This window comes from Cloeon dipterum, chromosome 1 (genome assembly GCF_949628265.1).
Source record: "Cloeon dipterum chromosome 1, ieCloDipt1.1, whole genome shotgun sequence".
Lineage (NCBI taxonomy): Eukaryota > Metazoa > Arthropoda > Insecta > Ephemeroptera > Baetidae > Cloeon > Cloeon dipterum.
In genome coordinates, this window is record NC_088786.1 from 19,177,628 (window position 1) to 19,198,962 (window position 21,335).

At 39.5% G+C, this 21,335-nt stretch overlaps 1 protein-coding gene across 1 annotated transcript; it reads left to right on the plus strand.

The window, feature by feature from the left end:
- Positions 1–501: 501 nt before the first annotated feature.
- LOC135946339 (uncharacterized) lies at positions 502–20,575 on the plus strand. The gene is made up of 13 exons (XM_065494548.1): positions 502–805; positions 6,280–6,454; positions 7,059–7,337; positions 10,763–11,054; positions 16,520–16,985; positions 17,280–17,525; positions 17,590–17,710; positions 18,144–18,323; positions 18,377–18,506; positions 18,565–18,705; positions 19,037–19,089; positions 19,150–19,488; positions 20,020–20,575. Exons 1-13 carry the CDS (start codon positions 757–759, stop codon positions 20,405–20,407), a joined length of 2,859 nt encoding a protein of 952 aa, XP_065350620.1. The 5' UTR covers positions 502–756; the 3' UTR covers positions 20,408–20,575.
- The last annotated feature ends 760 nt before the right edge of the window (positions 20,576–21,335 follow it).

The following is a 21,335-nucleotide window of genomic DNA, read 5'->3' on the forward strand; positions in this document are numbered from 1 at the left end:
ACGCTTCCGAAGCATGTTGCATAGTTTGTGCGTTGTTGCGGAGCTCAAATACAAATTTTACCACTTTTCCCACGTTTAGGAAATGGTACATATCCTTCCTGACCAAACGCATGAAATGTATCCTTTTGTTCAATTCTTTTGAATTTCTTAATCTAACCGCTAAAACAACAGCAGGATCTTCCTGTTAAACGGGGAAGTAACTCAACTAATTTCTCCAGAAGGAAGCGAAAAAGCGGAACTTGAATCACAGCACCCAAAAAAGAGGATATTAATGGCTGATAGAAAGCTTTGAAGATAAACAAGTCTAATTGTAAAAATCGGCTCATTCGTCATTCAGCTGCGAGGCACGTTCATTATAGACTAAATAGCCAATGTGCACAGAAGTGTGGAATAAGTGACGTCAGAGAGCCGTGTGTTACGATTCTGACGAGGAGGATTCCACCTCCACGAGATCGCCGCTTCGAGTGAGACGAAAAGCAGGGAGGTGGCTGCAGCCAAGTCAGTTTGCTTTGAGCCGCGCACCTGAGAGAAAGGTCGCTCGACCTGAATTCCCCGCGCGCGCACACACCACACGCCACTCCGATCTCTCGCTGGAGTTTCGTGCGTTATTCAGTGCGTGTTCTGCTCCTTGTTTTGTTCCCTTGGCACGATGAAGCTGCAGTGCTCAACGCGGGAAATGTAGCCGCTGAGTGCTTTTCCGAAGAATTTTTCCCGAGTGAATGCTGACACGGTTCAGAAAAGTCACAGGCGCGGCCAATGATGAACAACTTTTCATTGTTGCTGCTCTCTCTAGTCACTGTAACAGGTTAGTAGGGATTTCTTAATTTATTTTAAATTTGGTCCAGTTGAGGATGTTGCTGCTCTACCTGATTAAAAACAAAATCTTTGCGTCATAACTCTCTGGTTGTAATTTGTGAGAGGAAGGAAACAATTCGTACGGTATCTCTCTTCGCTTGAGAGCTGCTTTCGCCGCCAGAATTTTTTCAGCCGCCGTGTGTATGTGATGTGAGTGCGTTTCCGGTGCACTTCCAGCACTAGGCCCGCGCTCAGTCTGTCAAAGGTGAACGTTCCGTGCGGAAGTAGGTCGGCGCGTCTGCCAATGAATCACGCTGCCTTTTTGTATTGTAATTATGCTGCGACGACTTTTTGTTTGTTTTTCGAAAGAATGAGAAATTCAGTGCGAGGCGCCTCCTGCAACAGGAGCGTGCGTATTTATTTTTATCGAGTGTGTGTCTCTGTGTTTGAGGTGCAAGCCACGTGCCGAAAGTAGGCTCCGACTTGATTGAAATTGCAGCAGCCGCTTTGTCCCTCGATCAATCAATCGTGATTCATTGCACTTTGGATGCATTCCAATTTTTCCTTTGACTTGGCACGCTAGGCCCGTCCCTGCGATCAGGAAATAAACAGAAAAAAATGTCGGTAGTGTTGTGAATTCTTATGGCAGCAATTAGCAGACTAAAGTGAAAATAATATTATAAGCGAGTAAAAGGCAGTGGCGATTTCATGCTTGGTGCTTTTGTGCTCGAGTTGCTCCCGCGAAGAATCGGGCAATTAAACTTACCGTTGAAATTTTTACCAAGATAAGTTAGTCTCACAACTCTTTAGAAAACTCCAAAAATTTTACAAATTTTAGGAGAAAGAAAATGAGAATCCCCTTTCTATTTTGAAAAGCATCTTTCCACGCGAAACCGGACAAAAAGAGCTGGGAAAAAGTTGTCTGGTCCGTCGCGAAGAGTAGCCGGCCGCGTGCTGAGCTTGCAGTTTAAATCGGGGTCACCTCGTTTGTAATAAAAGCAAGCGCACCTATACCCACCGCAGCTAGGATTGTAAACTCTGCTTTCCACCGAGACGCCTCATGTGTAAAAAAATTATGCATGAGCCATTGTACCAAGAAAATTAAATGCATTATTGCAAATCCTGAGAGTATGTATAATCTTGATTTTTCACTTCGCCAAGGTTTGTTTTTGAATTAATGTTAAATTTTAGTTTGCGGTAATTATCATAACAATTTCATTTAGCGAGACTCAGATGGCCTAATTGTGTATGTGAAATGCTTTGATAAAGCTAGGGTCAAATTAAAATTCAATTTTATGTGAGCAGGTGAATTAAAATAATTACCTTTTCAGGTCAAAATTATTTTAAATTAACCTTAAATTCATGAAAGTTTTATATTTATATTACGTATGGAAAAATCAGCAGCCAAACTGATAAATATATTACAAGAAGGAGCCAAATCTCTCAAAAATATTATTCTATATACTTGGATTCCAAGTAAATATAAATCAACTAGAATTATTTTAATATTATATTTAGCACAACGTCATTTTAAAATCACTGTGTTGTTATTAAAAAAATAAATTTCGTATTAAATATAATAATGGAATGCCGAAAACAAGCCTTTCCAAAGCGGCACCAAGTTTCGCATTTTGTTCTGTTCGTGTAGAGAGCTAGTGGCGCCTGTCATTTTCTGCAGTGACACAATGGAATGAAAATTCTTAGCGGCGATTCACGTGTGAGCAATAACAATGCAGCTCTATGATTATTATTATATTATTTGCTGTCATGTAACTTCTCTCTCGCGCGTTTACAAACACACACACACGCGCGTGTTGTACACACGACATGCCAAATATCAAAGGAAGCGGTCGCTGGCGCGTGAAAGCCTTTTCGAAAATTGGCTGTCATCTTTTCGCATTACGAAGCATTGTGTACACCCGTTGCAATAGCGAGAGAGAAATAGACGTGTGTATCAAGAAATTGTTTAGTAATGCATGGAAACTTAATTTCAACAACGGGAAGGAAGTGCATTACTGCAGAGATTGTGCACATTACTGAAACTAGTCCGTTTAGAATTTAACAAATTTTTGTCTCCGCTTCTGGCGCAACAAAAGGCTCTTTTGAAACGGCATTAATAAAAAGAATTTGATCGCTCAGCGCACTTGGGCAATTCAGTGAAACGTATTGTCACACATGTAAACAACCTCGACCTTTGGGCGCGTTCTCCAAGAGGTTTTTGGGGCAGAGACTTTCCAACCGAAAAACTAGTTTGCAAATTCGCACAGTTGGTTTGAACACCACAGCGATTTGAACAGTCAATTGGGCAGATTTTTTTGTTCGTTGGCTATTGAAATCACTCGTGGACAAGGTGATCGCCGCCGGCAGCAAAACTTGCTTCATTAATATCTGCGAAAAGAAAAATGGATAATCTTATTTCAATTTGCAAACTCTTATAGCGAACTGATTTTAGAATAATGTAAAATGTCTCAACTTGGATACGATAAATATTTTAAATAGGAATGATCATGCGAAAAAATAGAAAAACTTTTTAAAAAGAGAAAAGGAAAACAAAGGCAGGAAGTTTTATTGAATGAAATGAGTGAAATGGTTCAGCTCATCTATGCGTTGTTTCTCAGGATGGAGATTGCAGTTGACTGCAAAAACCAATTAAAATGTTGCATGGGTAACGTTTCAAACTAATAAGAAATTTAGTTGTGCTTTCCGAATAGCGAGCACCATTTTACTGGAAACATTATTTAATATTTAATTAGATTTTACATAACACACAATTCGCAAATTCATCTCGTTGAAAGAAACTCATACCTTCCATAAAAATTGTAAATTTCACTTCAGTTAGTTTTTTACTTAAAATTTTCTTTTGAGTTTAGTGCTCCCTGAATCCAACATTACAAATCAGTTTAAATTTTACTCTACTTAAACAAACGACAACTGTCCAGTCAAACAGAAATAATAAAATATTGTAGATTTTTTAAAAATACCCATAAAAAAGTAGTACAATAATTGCCGCCAATGGGCAATTCCTTTGCTCCGAATCGGTAATATATGAAACGTGTGATTGATACACTCGGTCTTGTCCTACAAACCTGAAGCGAGGCTGGCATCAAATTCTCTATGAATGAATTAATCCAACGGAGAAAAAGAAGGAAGACGAGCCGCCACACTCACGACGCAGCAGCGGCGGTGGTTTTTCTAAAGAAATCGTGCGATCCAGTCTGGCTGGAAATGGGGCTTGTTGACAGTCTGAGTATATGCGTGCCCATTAATCGAGCGTAATTACAGCCTGCTGATGCTCATCCGCAGCGGCGAAAACGCAGAAAACAACGTAATGATAATAATTGCAGCAACCATAATTATCGGATCGCCGCCAAATTGTGTAATGCCGACGGTTATTGCGCGTATATGTTCATTTATCAATTTTCGTGTTGTTTTGTTCGTGAGGAGGTCACCTCCATTCGCGAGGAAAACAATGCAGGCTGCACACACGCGGCCGCGGCTGGTAACTGTAAAGTGGCCACGTTAGAAACGCGATCGAACGAATTTGATGCTGCACGGCTTGATTGCACCACGCGAATTATTTTCCTTCGGCCACGATTGACTGAGACACTTCTAGGTAAAATTTGTGTTACGAAAAGTCAGTCAACAGTTACGTTTTGTTGCAAACCCTCCTGCATTCCTCTTCTGAGAAAGGTCCGTTTCAAATGTTAATTGAGCTATGAAAAAATTAAGTTGAACATGCAATTGTTTCCGCTAAAGCTGCTTTGTGCTGGAAGAAATGAATGAACCTGATTTTTTTCTTTGGAAATGAAATATTTATATAAAAGATTTGTTTAAATATAAGTAAATACGATTTTCTTATTGCTCTACGCCATTAAATAAGAGAGGAAATATTTACAATTGCATTTGGAGTTCCATATTTTAATTTTTTAAACCAGTCTGTAATTAATTGAATTGCCATTTTAACTTTTAATTATAAACAGATTTTAAGCCAATTTTCTTATTCTGCCCGTTCGCATGGAAATTTGAACCGATTAAGAATGATGAAAAAATAGTATTGAAAGAAGTTGAGAATGTGCCTTCCTTTGTGGGAGATGGAATTTTTCTATTTGCTTGATTTCCACAAAAAATAATTTTTCACCTTTTTCCCGAACAAGCAAAAAAACTTTTCCGTTTAATTAAGGAATTTCTCGATTTGCTTCAACTGCAATCATTTCAATTTAAGCTGTAAAATGAATATCGTATTTTTTCGTTCCAGGGTCGTCAGGTGAAAATGTAGAACAATACCAAAAATAAGCATTGCGCACTTTTATAATGAGGAAATGAGCTAGAACCAGGTTCATTTGTCGGCAGACAGGTTTTGCAAACTTTGTCAATATTAATTGTCCCAATTTCATGTCGTCGCCGTTTAAGCTGATTTCATTATTTCGCGCGTGCAGTGAAAGTTTTGTTCTGCTGCTGCTCTTACCATAATGTACACACACAGCGGTTGTGCGTTTACTGGCGAGGAAGACAATTTCGTAATCGAGCACAATAACCGGGGCCGCTGCCAAAAGGTGGACGAACAAAAACAATAAAACTATTTTTTTTTGCAAATAATGCTTAATTCCAACTAAATCCTCTTTTTGTGAGCATATGCCTCTCAAATTTTATTTAGATATTGCATATAAGCATTCCTTTCAAATGAATAATTAATAACTCGGTTTAGTTAATCAAAAGTTTAGCGAGCCCAAGGCTGAATTTTCACGTCGATATTGCTCTGAGAGCTTTGTTTGCCTATCTCGGGACGATCGTCTCAGACGATAGGCACACAAACGCAACTCTTGGCCTAATTTGCGTGTGTACGCAGCTTTTACTCTATGCTTTCTTTTGGAATGCACAATGACCTAACGGACCTGGGTCAATCAGGAGAGTAGACGGCAAAAAGAATTTTTATTTGCGATAATTTTATATACATAACTGTCGCCGGAATCACGCTCAAGGAGACTGATTGGTTCCAACGCAGCAACAGTTACATTATTCAAATTTAAACCAGAACTGGGGCAATCCGATTCAATTAGTTACGCTCCGAGTTTATTATTTATGAACACCCTGAAAGTGTTTTGCATCGTTAGCTTAACATAACTAATTTGAAAGTTGTCAGTTTTAATTTAAAACAAAAATGCACAGGACCTTTACTCATTTGGGTTGAATTGAAATTTGTGGCACGCTCTCATTCGCACCCTGAGTGTGGAATCAGGTCCATCCCGTTCTCAGCATTAAAATAAACAGCGCATTGCGTGAAGATTTGGGTGATTGCACAAAATCACTGCATTTTATATCAGAGAGTACAACGACCCCCCCCGCGCATAAAATGACACTCGGCGTCAATGACAAAATTGTTACGCACGACTAAATCCGTTGTTTTACTAATCCGATTGTGCAGTACGTCGTGGGAACCGCAGAATTGCATTTATTCTGATCCAATTTTTTTTTGTTTCGTTCCAGGAGTCTCAGCAACTTGGCCTAGCGATTGGGGGTTCGGCGGCTGGGGCTTCGGGGCTTGGGCGGGCCGCTTGAGCCCCAGCCAAGAGCGGCAGGATGAAGTGCACGATGTGGAGATCCTCAAGGCAGTCGTCACCTCCATGGCCGAGTGGGAGAGGAGTCGAAGAGACACGACCAGGTCAGAAAGTCAATAAATAATGTATATCAGAATAAAAACATTCCTTCTAGATTATTTTACAAAAACAGTTGAAAATTTTTCTTTTCCCTCAGCAAAAGGAATTAAAATAGATAAATGTTACAAAATTGCACTGAAAAAAACTGTTTTAGATATGATCAAATTGTTTCTTAGTCTAAAAAGCAGATTAAAAACATTTAGATATGAAAATCTTCGACTTTAGTTGGAAAATTTAGCGGCATTTAAAAATTATTGCACTTATAAAAAAGTCAGATGGTTTTAGAAGTCTTTAAAAATAGCCAAATGGCTTAAAATGCATAATCAGGGTTAATAACGATTGAAAATTGAAAGCTAAGACAACTAGTCAGTCATCTTAATCTCTCAACCATATAGAGCATAAATTAAAACTGCGGCCATTATGATTATGAGGTTTATCATTCAAATATTGTTCCACATGCACGCATTTAATTTTTCATCCAATAAATTCATGCATAAATTCACATTAATTTTACAGCTTTTTAAATTTATTTTCCTATTAAATATGAATTAATCATTTTATTTCAAAATATTCCGCGCAAAAATATCTTAGAATTTATGATTTCTATAGGGCGAAGCGTGCTGACGGCTCAGTGTGCTACTCAAACGTAGGATGCTTCATGGGGTCGGCGCCGTTCAGCTATTTGGGGGTGCTGCCCGCCCCTCCGGCCGAGGTCGGCACCAGCTTCCACTTCTTCAGCCCCCGCGAGCCGCACAGGGCGCGCAGCCTGTCCTTCGAGGAGATCGTGGTTCCGGCCGCGGATGCACTGCAAGATGCCGTCGTCGTCGGCCCCGAGTTCGTTCCTCTGCAACAGGACCAACCGCAACAACAGTCTGTCAGAGGCAGAAGGTAAAACGAATTTTCATTCTTTTCAAGCACTTCCTCCTTCAATATGCTACCGCAATTCAGAGTTTGTTTGTTTCGCTCTCCAGCAGCGAGTTGAAAAAAAGTGGACGGCCTTGTGGTTTCTCTTTAGGATTATGTTATTCTTTTTTTTTAAGTGAGTTAGCTCTGAGGTATGCAAGCGCTGTGCGCAGCGGATTAGCGCCATTAAGCATCCTACATTTTTTCTAGTATTACTTAATGCGGACAAACGTGTTTAGTTGTAGACGAAATATTAATGCCCTGATAAACCAAACAACTACGTAAAGAAACAAAGTAAAAGGTCACTCTGGCAACTAGCTTCCTTATATTGAATTCTCCAAGAGAGGTTAACATCATTTAATTGCTCTTGTGCATCCTTATTAAACGTGATAGCATTGAACTTCTATTCAAAGATTCAATTTTAACATCTCATTAATATGGAAAAACTGTATTATTATTTGTTTACCGAAAATTTCTATTAAGAGGAGTCAATAAATTAATCAATATTGAGCGAGTAATGAATTAATTAAAAAAATATATAATTGAAAATTGACGGTCCGCTCTTTATTTCATATAGAGTCCCTTCCGGGTAAAATTTGAATTTTATCATCGTGACACCAAAACCGTTTCGCGCCTCACAATTGTTGAAGTCGTTTAAAAGGAGCACGAAGCAGGAAAGAAACCGGAGCTGTAAATCTTTGCGGGGCACCCACAACACGTCCCGAGTCTCCCAGTCCTTTCTCAGATATAATAGAAAAGCAATTGTGCTCTCGCTCGTCGCGGTGAAAGTAATTACGCACCGGGCAATCAGGTTGGACGGGACCTTGACATTGTACTCGCGTCTGCCGCCGCTTTGGTTTCCCTGAAGCGCCTTTTCCCGCCTTGTAAGGTGCACACACCCTCGAGTGCGGTCACCAACACCGATCTGCAGCAGCTTTCACCGCTGTAATACCGCTACTTTAACACTTTAAAAGACACCTGCGTGACGCAAATATAGACGCTCACTGATTTTTCAGGGGATTTTTCTTTTTTCAGCATTATTTATATTGATTATTTTTGCTATAATATACAAAATATCAGCAAATTACACTTAAAAAGTAAGCTATACTGAAACATTGCTTTCTAAACAAATGGCAAAGAGTTAACATTTTTCCAGGTTGCCGTTTAAATTTCTGAAAAAATCGGTTCCAACATGTCCAGGCTAATACACTGTCCCTATATTGAAAATCAAGATTTATTTCGCTTGAAGGGAAAATATTTATCTCATGCTCTCACACCATCTTGTAGAACATGACGAGTTGAATCAAAATCAAGAGGAAACTCATTGAGACAAACCATTTAATATTTAGAAAAACTTGGCCAATTCTGAAATTTAATTGTTCATACTCCGTCCTGATTTTACTATGGCTCATATTAGAAATATGCTGCTGATAAATTCTACAAAACAATGAACTGAATGAACCTCTTTTGCTATAGCGTAATGCAAAGTTTTCTTAATTGTTTGCCTGTTAAGCTCCATTTGTAATTAAAAATTTCTCGTTGGTCATGAAGCTTTTAAAAATTGAGCTGAGAGATTTTCCATTTTAAATTATAAATTGATCCTTTATTTACAGTCCGAAATCAATCAACACACATTCACACCGTCTCACCTGTGAATTTAGATGTTTACCTAATCGCTCGGCAATTAAGTATTGTGTACCATGAGAGATCGCCTTTCTTAGGTAATCAGAATTGCCAAACGCGCGTCACTTCTACTTGTAAAATGGGTTAAGCACTAAACAAAATTCAGGTCCGAGCCAAACGACGCTTGCAGCTCTTTATTCTGAAACCGAGAAAAAGGCGGCTGGCGCGGGTCACTTGAGCAAGATCGGTTGGTTTGCTTTTCTGTCGGATTATATGTATATGCAACTGATTTGAGCTCCTTTCCCTCTAACTTTTACGAATTTTAGGTTGTGAGTCACACCTTTCTCCTAATTGTCAGTCTATTTTGAGAGTGTGTGTTTTTATGAGTGAAGGAAGAGAGAAAGAGAAATGCTACTAGCAAATAAACACCTCCTTCCTCTTTCGATATTGGCGCGCGCGTGTGTGTTGTGTCTCCATATCCAAATTAACGTTGCTGGTGTGCAAACAGAGAATAACGGTGATAGCGAGGACCATGCTGTCGCTTGAAAATTGGGACAGGAAGGCTGCTTTAATTTATTCGTCTCTGTTTTGATCAGCAACGCGCGTCAGAATGAATAAAAATATGGTAGTCTTGATTGATTATTTTTAGATGTTTACGCGCTATCATTAAATTGCAATCAAAATTAATTTCAGCCTTCAACATAATTGAGTCATTATTTGAGGAATTTTCTTCCGTTTAGGGGACAATGCTAAGAAATTATTATATTTTTAATAAATTCCTTGAAGTCATTTTTGTGGCCTTATATGAAGTTATCTTTTCTCTTTTTAAGTTCAAGATTTGAAAATTAAATTCCTGATAGGTTTAATTTTCATAATTTTGTAAATTAATCAATTATTAAATAAACGTGAAAGTATACGACAGACACATAATATATAACGATATTAAAAACAGTGCAGTACACATTTTCATACCGGCGGCTTCAAATAAGGCTACAATATTTTCATCACGTGTACAGCTCAAGAAATTGTAAAATACAATAGTTGATACATATACAGCCATTCGTCACATTTGTTTGTTTTTACCGTTTTTACAGTTTAAAATAAGTAGAAGCCATTGCAGGCATGTCGTGTGAACACATGATATTTGTTAGCAAAAATGGTTGACTTCCAGTCATGGGCAACCATTGCAGAGGTCACAAAAATTCAGCATATGTGTGGGATAATACACCATTTTTATAAAATTATCTCTGTAAATAAAAAAGGTTTTTAAACATGGGAAACGTTGTACGTGCCTTTTCCGCCAAATCCTCTTTGACTAGGTAGCATGCGAATTCACTATAAAGCTATTATTTTGTCAGGCCAAATTATTTACAAGGCTAGCTCGAAAAATGCGTCAAGTGTACCTCATCATTGACAAAAACTCATCCGCAGGTCATTAAATGTGCAATGCATAACAAACTGCTGGTTTTTTTAATTCTCATAAAATTAATCATTTTTAGTGGACACGGAAGCGCTCAAATTTTTATGTAAAACTTAGGATAACAATGTGACTATTTGAAATAGCTTCCATATTTAATGATTTTATAACTTTGTAAGGTTGATTGTTAGTAAAGCCCTTAATTTTTCTAAATTGCATTCATTCAGATTTTATTTTTGTTTCTTTTAACTCAAATTTTTACAGAATGGTGTCATCCATGCAGGCATGTCGTTATAATCACATTTAAATTTAACGCTCAATGTTAACTATCAACGCTGTCAATTAATTTGTTTGTGATTTATTCCCACAGAGACAATGCCGCGTCCGACGACCGTTCGACTACAACCATATCGTCTGACGTTGCGAAGAGCACGACACCGAGTTCAACGATTACCTCTTCGTCCAGCACGGAGCAAGTGGTGCCCTCGTCGGACGGTTCGATTTCGCTGACGGCCTCTTCTCTGGACGGCTCCGGACTGCTGGAGGCGGCCCTCAACCTGGGCTTCAACGCGTCGCTGCCGACTAAAGTGATCGTGCACGGCTTTGGAAGCAAGTGCAGCCTCATCTGGGTGCACGAGATGAAGAGTGCACTCATGGCCGTGGTTCGTAATCTTTTCATATAATAAGCTCATTGAAAAATTCCCGCGGCTTTAAGTTTAAAGAGTTCGGGTTGGATTTCTCTCTCGCTGGCAGCGTTTTCTCGTTTCTTTCTCTTTTATTGTCTGTTATCACGAAGTGTCAGAAAATGAGCCGACTCGCTTCTTTCATCAAAAAGTCTCCGCGCTCGCTCGCGAGAGCAGCATAAATAGGCTAGTGTTAGGACGAGATGATTCGTGAGTCACGCTTGCTCCACTAACACGTACACACACACCTGCCTTTTTGCGCTTTTCGCAGCGATAATCCCGAACGTTCAGACAGCGTGACGCTCTTCGCATTAAATGTGCCTTTGAATCTCCTTAAATTTGCAAGCAGAGCCCGCATAAATGCTTAAAATATTAACGATGCGTTTATTTTTATCGCTTGCAAACGAGTTTGAGATAATTATACCAAGTTTCCCTCCTCCGTTGTGCTACTAATCTTACAAAAATTTGACTGATTAAAAGCAGTTTGCAGTGTTAGCGGTAGTTTGAGCTGGTTATTTGGTCTGTTAGACAATATGATAATGTTTGTCAGGAAATTACGGCTCTAAGTTTTAGACGGTTACTAATTTTTTTCTGATTGTGAGCTTCCAATCGTCATGGGGTGATCAAATGAGCATGAATCATGCAATATTAATCCATTTTAACCGTTTAAACCAACCCAAAAGCGTCCAAAAAGACAATTCTAGAAAAATAGCAAGGAAAATTTATTGGAAGCAATGGAACATCTTCGAAAAATTTAGCGCTCTAGATGTGTGCAAATTTTTCAAGATTTAAAATTTTCAAAGAAATGTTAACATCTTTCAGATTTCCTATTAGCGAAAATGTGACGTTTATGTGATTTCAATTAATCCAAAAACAATAAAAAGTCCAACCATTTCCGGAAAAATACACAGGACCACGAAAAATACCAACTGTCTAGTCCACGCTTCTGACTAACCTTGGAAAAGCACATGCAATTAAAAAACTCGGGATAACTTTAGCATCCTGCGCATCCTGCAACAAGGACTTTTCAGGTTTTGCATTATCATTACCATCAATCCTTACAATTAAAACTAAATTTCGTTTTTGACATTGTTAAAGCATGACCTTTTAATGTCAAATATGTGATTTTAATTCGAGCAGGAATCCACTGTGGAGCAATTTTCCGCGTGCGCATTGCTGCGGCTGGCAGTAGTTGCGGGTTGACTCTAGCGAAGGCCAAGACAAGAACATCAGTTGCAAGAAACACGTCTACATTAAACGTCACCGCTTTAAGTGGCGGATCTGTGTCTCTCGAAAAGTGGAAAAAACGCGTCGTCCGCGCGCGATCCTTTTACAGCGATCGTAGAAAGGAGTTGAAAAGGGAGACAATACATATCCTTTTGGTACAGAAATTTCTCTTAACTTGCTCCTGCGTGGGAAACTCGTTTTTATTATACGCGTCCCTTGTTCACCCACATTAGCGCCAAGGGAGAAAGTGAGCGCAAAACGGGTGGCCGATGATGGCGACTTATCTGGACCATTCACTCACTCCGCGCTGCTATGCTTTCGTTTGCTGACCGCGTTCGTTATCGCGGATTTCTTTTTCTCGCACCTGCTCCTTGCACCGCGTGATTTTCGCTTTCCTTGTTTACTTAGAATAGATGAAAAGAACAAATAATCGTCGCGTTATAATCGGCTGCGCAGCGCAGTCCGCTTCCTTTCACTCGCACTCGGCAGGACAATCGGAATTTCATGTGAGCCGCGATCAATTTCACTTGCTGATCAACGCGCACGCATTCTGGGGATTGCCACAATATAAACTTGAACTTTCACTATAATGCCGCTTAAATCAGCTGGCTGGCTCGGCAGGTGTAGAGCCGAGTCAACAACAAACACTCGACTCATTGGTGTATTACAAGGTGTTGGGAATTATTAAATTGAAAATATCAAAGACACGTCATCGAGGAAAAAAATTAAATGCTGAGCAATAATTTGGACCTTATATTTTACTTTAAATACTCTCCAAAAATTGGAAAATTTTGGTGATCCGCACCAAAGTTTTCATGTTAATCGAGTGAAAGCACTGTCGTCCTATTAACAATCATGACTTATTTCACCGAGATGTAAATTTAGCTAATAATTTGCACACCTTTGGGTAAATCGCGACGGTGGATATTGAATTCAAGTATAAAATAAGTGATAAACTGTTTAGTTTCAAGAAATTTGGCAAATTCAGGAATTTACTGTTATATTTGGTACTACATTGGTATTTCAAATTTTAGCAATTAATTGTTGCTAAATTTCGCAAACAAAAGATTCACTTGCCCACTTGTTTTAGCTAACTATGCAAAATTTTGTCCATTATGTTGCCCTGTAAATATCTAGATTTTAATTTTTCCATATCAAAAATGCTCCAACAAACTAAATTTAATGACACACTCATCCAGCTAATTTTGTGATAGTCCCGCACGCTTATTATTGATTTGAGGGATTCTCTGCGTTCTTAATATTCAATTTAAAACGTATGAGTGGTAGAATATTAAAAAAAAAAATAGTTAATTTTTTCAAGCAGTTAACCTGTCGATTTTATTTTCGACTTTTACAACACCTTGTTTACCTTTGGTATCAGGATTCATGCAGAGAGGAGAAAATCGATAGGTTTCACTACTTATTTTCCTGCTCGTTCATCCGGAATTCACATATCATGCAAGAGGAGAAACGCAGGATTGCGCAACGCCACTTAATATTGGCTGCAAAAAGTGCACAATGGAAATTCGGTCCACGGCCGAGTGATGCAGCAGAAATTATACATATTGCTTTCCTAACGATTTTCTGCTGTTCTCGCTGACTAGTCGTGTCGGTCAAGGCCGAAAATGAGTAGCTAATCACTTTTCAAAGCAAAGAAAACTATCATTCGAGTAGAAATTAGTGTGTGTCCGCGACAGCTCCTGCTCTTGAAATCTCGGCCTCGACACCAGGCACGATGCGTTTCCTCTCCTGTGCGGCAGGATGACCATTTCTGATTTTCCATGCGCGCCCCCGATCCTAATAAACACTGGTTTGAGCCTGAGTGCGAGTCGCAGCCTATAATGACTTTCTCACATATGGAGCATTGGCTCGAACTGACACCTGGCATTGATCTAATTCTTTCTCGTGAGCACTACAAACTGCATGCGTGGACGAATCGGACGCAAGGCAAACGCATAAGTAATTGCTTTATTGTCAGCGTTCTATTGTAAACAATATAATTTATTAATGGACTCTATAGGGCTATAAATTTTCCTTACGTTGCAGGTATATTAAATTAGCACGATTCATGCAATTTGAAGTCTCTAGAAACATTCTTAAAATCGTACAGTCCGTTCAGAACTGCCAAAACAGACTTTTTAACCGTCTAAAAACCATCTAAATCTTCTGGGGGAAGAGGGTAAGCACACACTAACCCCTTCAGCTGGGCAGAGGAGGTTGAGACGAGTCAAACAGTGTTTAATTTTTGCAATTCGTATCATTAGAATCCAAGATTAAGGAGTTGAAAATATTTACAAAACACAAAAATGTTGAAAAATTCGTGTTTTCCGGATTTTGAAGGGAAATTTCTAAACGAAAATTAAGAACACCACTCTGAAATTTCAACTCATATGTCATAGCACAACTTTAAGCATATTTAAAAAAAACTCCCAAATCCTAAGCTTATTTATATTTCCAAAATTGGAATTACTAACCATAATTATCAGAAGTGAAGTGATAATTTACCTTGCCCTATATAGGACATCAAATTTTGCATCAGTTTGATCGAGCTCAGCGAGAAGAATCCAAAGTAAACTTCATTTTAGGAATTGCACCGCGAATGAGAGATGAGATACTCTGATATTATAGTCTCAAAGTTTTCCAAAATTATCCTGTTAACCTCCGTAAAAATTATTATTGCGTCGAACCCATTTTATGACGCATTTGAATAGAAAAGACTGATTCCTGGTGTAATCTTATGCTAATTTTGTCCTCAAACTTGTGACGTTTCGTCGTCTTCAAATATATTTTCGCAAATTATTACTAACTTAAAAAGGACTTTCTATCTGTTTCATTTTGTCGGTGTGTTTTTCTGCCTATATAAATATGATCATTTAATTGTAAACAACATAATATTTTTCACGAAATAATCGCTGAAAATGAGAGATTTTTACCGAAAATTCTCCAAGGGTCAATCACTTAAAAATTATACCTGAAAAACCAACCGACCATTTTATCCTAAAAAGAATCTGTATACAGTCGACTATTTTTCGAATAAAAATGGAAAACCTCAAAATTTATAATATTTATATTTTGGTGTTCAAATTCCAACACACAACCTTGGTGTCAAGATTCAAAAGTCTGGCCTGTAAAGAAAGTGCGCCATACGAGACGAGTTTTGATGCACACTGCAGATAAGGAGATAACTTCCCATTACACATTACAATGCGCACAAGTCGTCTTGACGAGTAAGGTGTCGTGAAAGTAGGAAATACGGCGCGCACCGCACACACACCATGCCCCATACTCTCCTCAAATGCAGCGAGTAGGCTGTCAAACAAAATCAAAGTAGGCAGCCAGAGGCAACTTGGAAAGCGCGCTTGTGGACATCTGCGTCTGTACATTTATGCCGTGCCATTAGAATAATTTCACCGCTGCGCTCCCTAATTGTTTGTAATTGCAAATTAAAGTGAGACGTGTGTGGGGAACATTCAATTCTCTCTTGTGTTTTCTTTACAATCGCTAAAATAGGAGTTTAATGGCGCATAAATCATAACTATACACTTTTGCCGTGTGATACTTTCAGCGCAAACTACTTAAAAGAGTTAAGAATAAAATATCATTTTGAATTGCAAGTTTTTATAATTAAAGAAAAAGCAGTCCAGCGTTCTTTGAAAAATCACTTTCTACTACATGAACAAAATTGCGGTTAAGTGTTCAATGCAAAAAATGACATTGAAATTTGATTGCACCTTGTAACTAACTACTTTCCGTTTTTATCGGCACCAATTTGTGTAGTGTTTTGCTCTCACCATAATTTAATTTTAAATTGCAAGAAAAATCTCAGCTTAACCCACTCATTATGTCTATCATAATTATTTGAGTAGATGAAAATGAACTCTATTTTAGCCAATTTAACTAAGGAACATTAAAAGATTCTGTATTTTTGACAAGAAAATCGAATATAGCATGAAATATACAAAGTTATGCCTTATAATTCAGTGTCTATGAGAGGCAAATCCAAAATGCTGATGAAATGTGCAATTTTGTACATATTCTTGAAATAATTCCTATCCCTGTTTTCCTGAAAAGACATTTTCAAAATGTTAAAAATTGACTAGTCGCAAATTACGCGACCCTCAAAATAAGTTGTAGAAATAGCTTCATTTTATTAAAATATATGATCTTACAAAAAATCGAAACTTGAATTCTAATTAAAAATTTTCTGCACCTTGCAGGAGGACTGCAACGTGATTTGCGTGGACTGGGAGCCGGGCGCATCGCTGCCCAACTACGTGAAAGCGGCGGCAAACACGCGGCTCGTCGGCAAACAAGTGGCCCTACTGCTGAGGAAGCTGAGGACCCAGTACGGCTTGGACCCCCGCAACGTGCACCTCATCGGCTTCAGTCTGGGGGCCCACGTGGCCGGGTTCGCAGGCGCCGAGACCCCCGGGCTCAGCCGCATCACGGGCCTCGACCCCGCGGGGCCCCTGTTCGAGGCCCAGGAGGCGGAGGCCAGGCTGGACGCAAGCGACGCCGGCTTTGTCGACGTCATTCACTCGAACGGCGCCAACCTGATCATGGGCGGCCTTGGCTCCAGACAGCCCATGGGCGACGTTGACTTCTACCCCAATGGCGGCGCCGAGCAGAAGGGCTGCAGTAATCTCCTCCTTGGTGCTGTCAGCGATATCAGTTTTCTTTGGTGTAAGTTTTTTTATTTAATTAGAATTGTGGTTCTCACAACTGTCTGTCTGATTCAAAATAATTTAATTAGCAAGAAAAAAATATCCGTTTTTCAAGACGTTAAGTAATTGATCCTAAAATCCATGATATTAGCGAACTTTTGATAAGGGTGGTCATTTCTCGAACTAAGTCGCTTTGACAATAATACTTAATTTAATATTTTATATGTTTTTTGCATTTATTTTGCGATTGATTATAATTTCAAACTATATATTTTAATGTAAAATGACATTAAAATCAAAATACTATCTGCAGCTTCTTCTGAGGACGATCTTCGCAGTTTGTGCAACCACCGTCGCGCCTACAAGTTTTTCACGGACAGCGTGTCACCGCGGTGTCCATTCCCAGCGTTCCCCTGCGAGTCTTACGAGCAGTTCCTGGAAGGCGAGTGCTTCAACTGCGGCTCCCAGCGGCAGTGCGGCAACATGGGTTACTACTCTGACAGGTCACCGGCCAGGGGCCCACTCTACCTGATTACCAGGGACAACGAGCCCTTCTGTGGTAAGCAAATTGATGAATTCCACGATTTTTGTTTTTAAAGGGCAATTCCATTGTAATTGTACAGCTCACCAGTTCTTCTTGCGAGTGGAAAACACGCCCAGTCCAGCAGAACCTTTGGCCACCCACGGCAGGTTTGAGGTTATCCTCGCCAGTAAGGAACTCAACGAATCATTTGTACTGACAGAGTAAGTCGATTTTATATTTAACCTTTATACAGCTTCTTATGCACCAGTGTTTTACAAAAGGGTGGAAATTTGAAAAAAAGGCTGCCAAATGTGTTTTCTATTTCTAGAAATTTTCAGATTACGGAAAAACTACTCGGATTAATTTGAACTGAAGTTTTGAACCGATTTTTGTAATCAGTATCAACTTTGAAAAATTAATTGGATTTGTAACTTGTTTTTCCCAGTGGTTTCAACTGGAGAATTTTTTAACTTTTGCACAATTTAAGTAAAGCTAATAATGTAATAAATTTGAAAATGTTTTTTACTTGAAAATCAACCATAATGATTATTTAATGGCCAAATTTAACGAGCAATTTTCATGAAATGTTGAACATTGGCTTAATCCAACCGACCCACAGTTCTCTAGATCTAATGTTATTTTTATCTTTTGCAGTAAAGACGATGAAGTGATGGAGACGGGTGACTCCCTCTACAGACTGGTTGTCGCTCACCCTTTGATGGAGGAATTGACTTCCGCGCAGCTTGTGTACACGGCGTACAGCGGCTGGATCAGTTCAGGCATGTCCTCGTGGACAGTGGACAAGATTTCTGTCACAGACGCATTTGGAAAGAGGTAAACTGAATTACACTTTCAAATATATGAAATCTTATTCAATATCCTTCCAGCATGTCTTTCTGCAAAAAAGGAATGATTTTGAGCTCGGGTGTTCCTCTGCTGGTGCCCCTTTTCCCTGGGGACTGCAATCCACCCAGGACTCCTGGAGGACTTGACATTACGATGGGTCCTTCGATATCTGTGAGTTTGCCTTTTGGTGGAAATGAAATTATATCTGATTGCGGGACGTTTTTTTCAGATTAACAACGAACTGCCTAGCAACGCTTCAGGCGAAGATTTGAACGCGAGCAATGTGAACAGGACGGCTAGTCCGGCGCCAGAGCGACCGACGGAGAATAGAAACAAGACTGGAATAGATATTAATATATCATTGCACCTGGTAACTATTGCTCCTACATCAGTATATTTTAGACAAGAAATGAAAGTTCTAAAATTAAAAGTGTATTTCCTGCTTACATTTAGATATTAAATTCCGTCGTGAATTCAAATTCAGCAATGGAATTGTCACAAAATTAGAATTGTATTTTTGAAAATATTTAATCTCTAATTTTATTTTTAAAGTAATAAAAATTACAGCCCTTCCTTCCTCATTATAGAAATGAAAAATTAGGGGTAAAATAAAGTTCTGTAATTTTTATCAAAATAAACTGTTAGCTGAAATCATATTCCAATTGATTAATTTTTTATATGTACATTTTTTTTAATTTCAGAACGAAAATACGAGCTCAAACGCAGAGGCTAATCAGTCGCAAATAAATCAAAGGTAAAAAGACGCCCCAGGAATAAATAAAAGCATTTTTTCTTATCCTGCACTTTTTTACAGCATCCCGTCCTCGACGACAACCGACTACCCGCTGTACCAGCGTCCATGGCTTGAGGCCAACAACAGCCTGGATCAGCGGCCAGACAATTCGCGATCTCTGCCGCACTCAGAGACGACGATCAAGCGGTCGTCTATCAACGCGATCGACTCGTCGCCGCCGGCTGGCTCCTGGTCCTTCTGGTGGCGTACGGTCAACAAGGCGGAGCCTCCGCAGCCGTCGCCCTCCGACAACGTCACCTCCCAGCAGGAGGGCACCCTGATCACCGTGCAGATGCTGCCGAAAAAGCTGGCGTCCATCCTGCAGCAGGCCGAGCAGTACGCCAGATCCACCATCACCAGGTAAATTTTAATTTGATCCCAAATTCCAGAAAGCTGAAAATGGAAATTCGCAAAATGCCAATACGGAAGATTGAAAAATCTTGCACAAAAGGCCAAATATTTCCTGCAAAGACTTAAATTTCATAAGAAAAACCACAAAATTATATAAAAAAATGCGTGTTTTAGTCTTTTTTTAGTTAAAAATCCATTTTTAGCTGTCCCCCTCCCCAAAAAAGAGTATTTTTAAAGAGTTTGTGTACTTTCAAAGGGCATAATTTTAATTCATCTTAGCTATAATTGTGCACGAAACTGTGAAACCGACATGTTGTTAATTTAACTTTCATCCTAAATGGATCTTTCCCTTTTTCGTTTCTGAAATTTATTATTATCTTTTTCACTTCACTTCAATAAAATTTATTTCTTACTTATTGAATTTTGAATTCGCATTTTTGTTTTTTTTTAATGAAAGAATATCATTGTACCGAATTTCGGGAATGCAGAACTCTTCCCTTAATTAAAATGATTGCAATAATTAACAAACACATTTGACAGTGTGACCACCACTCTGATCGGCGGCAAGGACTCGTCTGCCGAGGTCGTCATGCCTGTGGAAGTACCGATCCGGCGCAGGGCCAAGTATTTCCCTCCGTTCGCCAGTCTGTTCGGCTACGGCGACGCTAAGGACAAGCAGCGGCCAGCAGCCCCCGAGTCGGCCACCTTCAGTCCCATGCAGATCATCAAGAACCCTGAATGGAGGCTGAGCAGGTACATTCCCCTGCGAAGGCACGCGGGCAGAAACCTGGAAGAGGCGACGCCCGCCCCTACGGCCGCCCCTTCAACGACCACCCCCGCTCCCAAGGAAGCGGTGGCCGACGCGCAGCCCGAGGCCAGCGCCCTGACGGCCAAAAAGGTGGAGCCTCTGGTCATGGGCCCCAGGTGACCGCCGCAACCCTCCTGTTGAATAATTATTTAAGTTATTTATGCTCCGTTGTGTATGTAAGTGTAAGCTTAGTTCTCTCTTTCGCGATGAATGCCGCCGCTATGCATGTCAGCCATTTTTGCATTATTGTGATGTTTTATAATAAATATGTTATTGTATTTACAACAATTATTTCGTTTTTTCCTTCGCTCAGTTGAAATAGAGACAGAATTTTTCTGATGTTAAGTTGTAGTAGAGGTTTCAGCTAGCCACTCTGCGCCACGCCAGCCGGCTAATTTTTAGTCACGGGGTCAGATGCAAGCCAGCCACAGGTTAAAAAGTCTTAAAAAAATCAAAAGTGCCGAGAAAAATTGGTTTCGTTTAGCATTACCAAACTTTCCTTTTAATATTTGCCAGTCGTGGCAGCAGCTAGCAAAAATTCTCAGCCGCCGCTGTCAGGTTAAAATTTGGCTTAAACTTAAACTATTCAGTAAGCCATCGCCACATTCTTCGGCTGAAGTTATCTACTTTTTAGGGAAAATCATTTATCATTACTGAAACATTACTGCCTCGTCACCGCAAGGACCCGATCTGCGTGCAATTTAAACAATAATATTTTGTTTGAAAATTGTATTCACGTTCGGTAACTTACTCCATCTGGGCATGCTGCAGGAGGCTCCAGTGATCCAGCACTTATCGAAGAGACTTTAAATCACCCTCATCCAGACATTCACTATCTAGAAGTCGGTCTATTTCCTATTGAAACGAAAAATTCACACATGTTCGAAAGATTATTCCGCATTTCGCTCACTGTTTCCCATCATCCTATTGAAGATTTCTTACAAAAATAAGATCACGTAAGCAGCTCAAGAAAATTATCGACGGCCCTATAGGGTATTGAAAAGCTCCTTACTCGTGTGTTATAATGCTCTCCAGAGTTTTTCGCAAG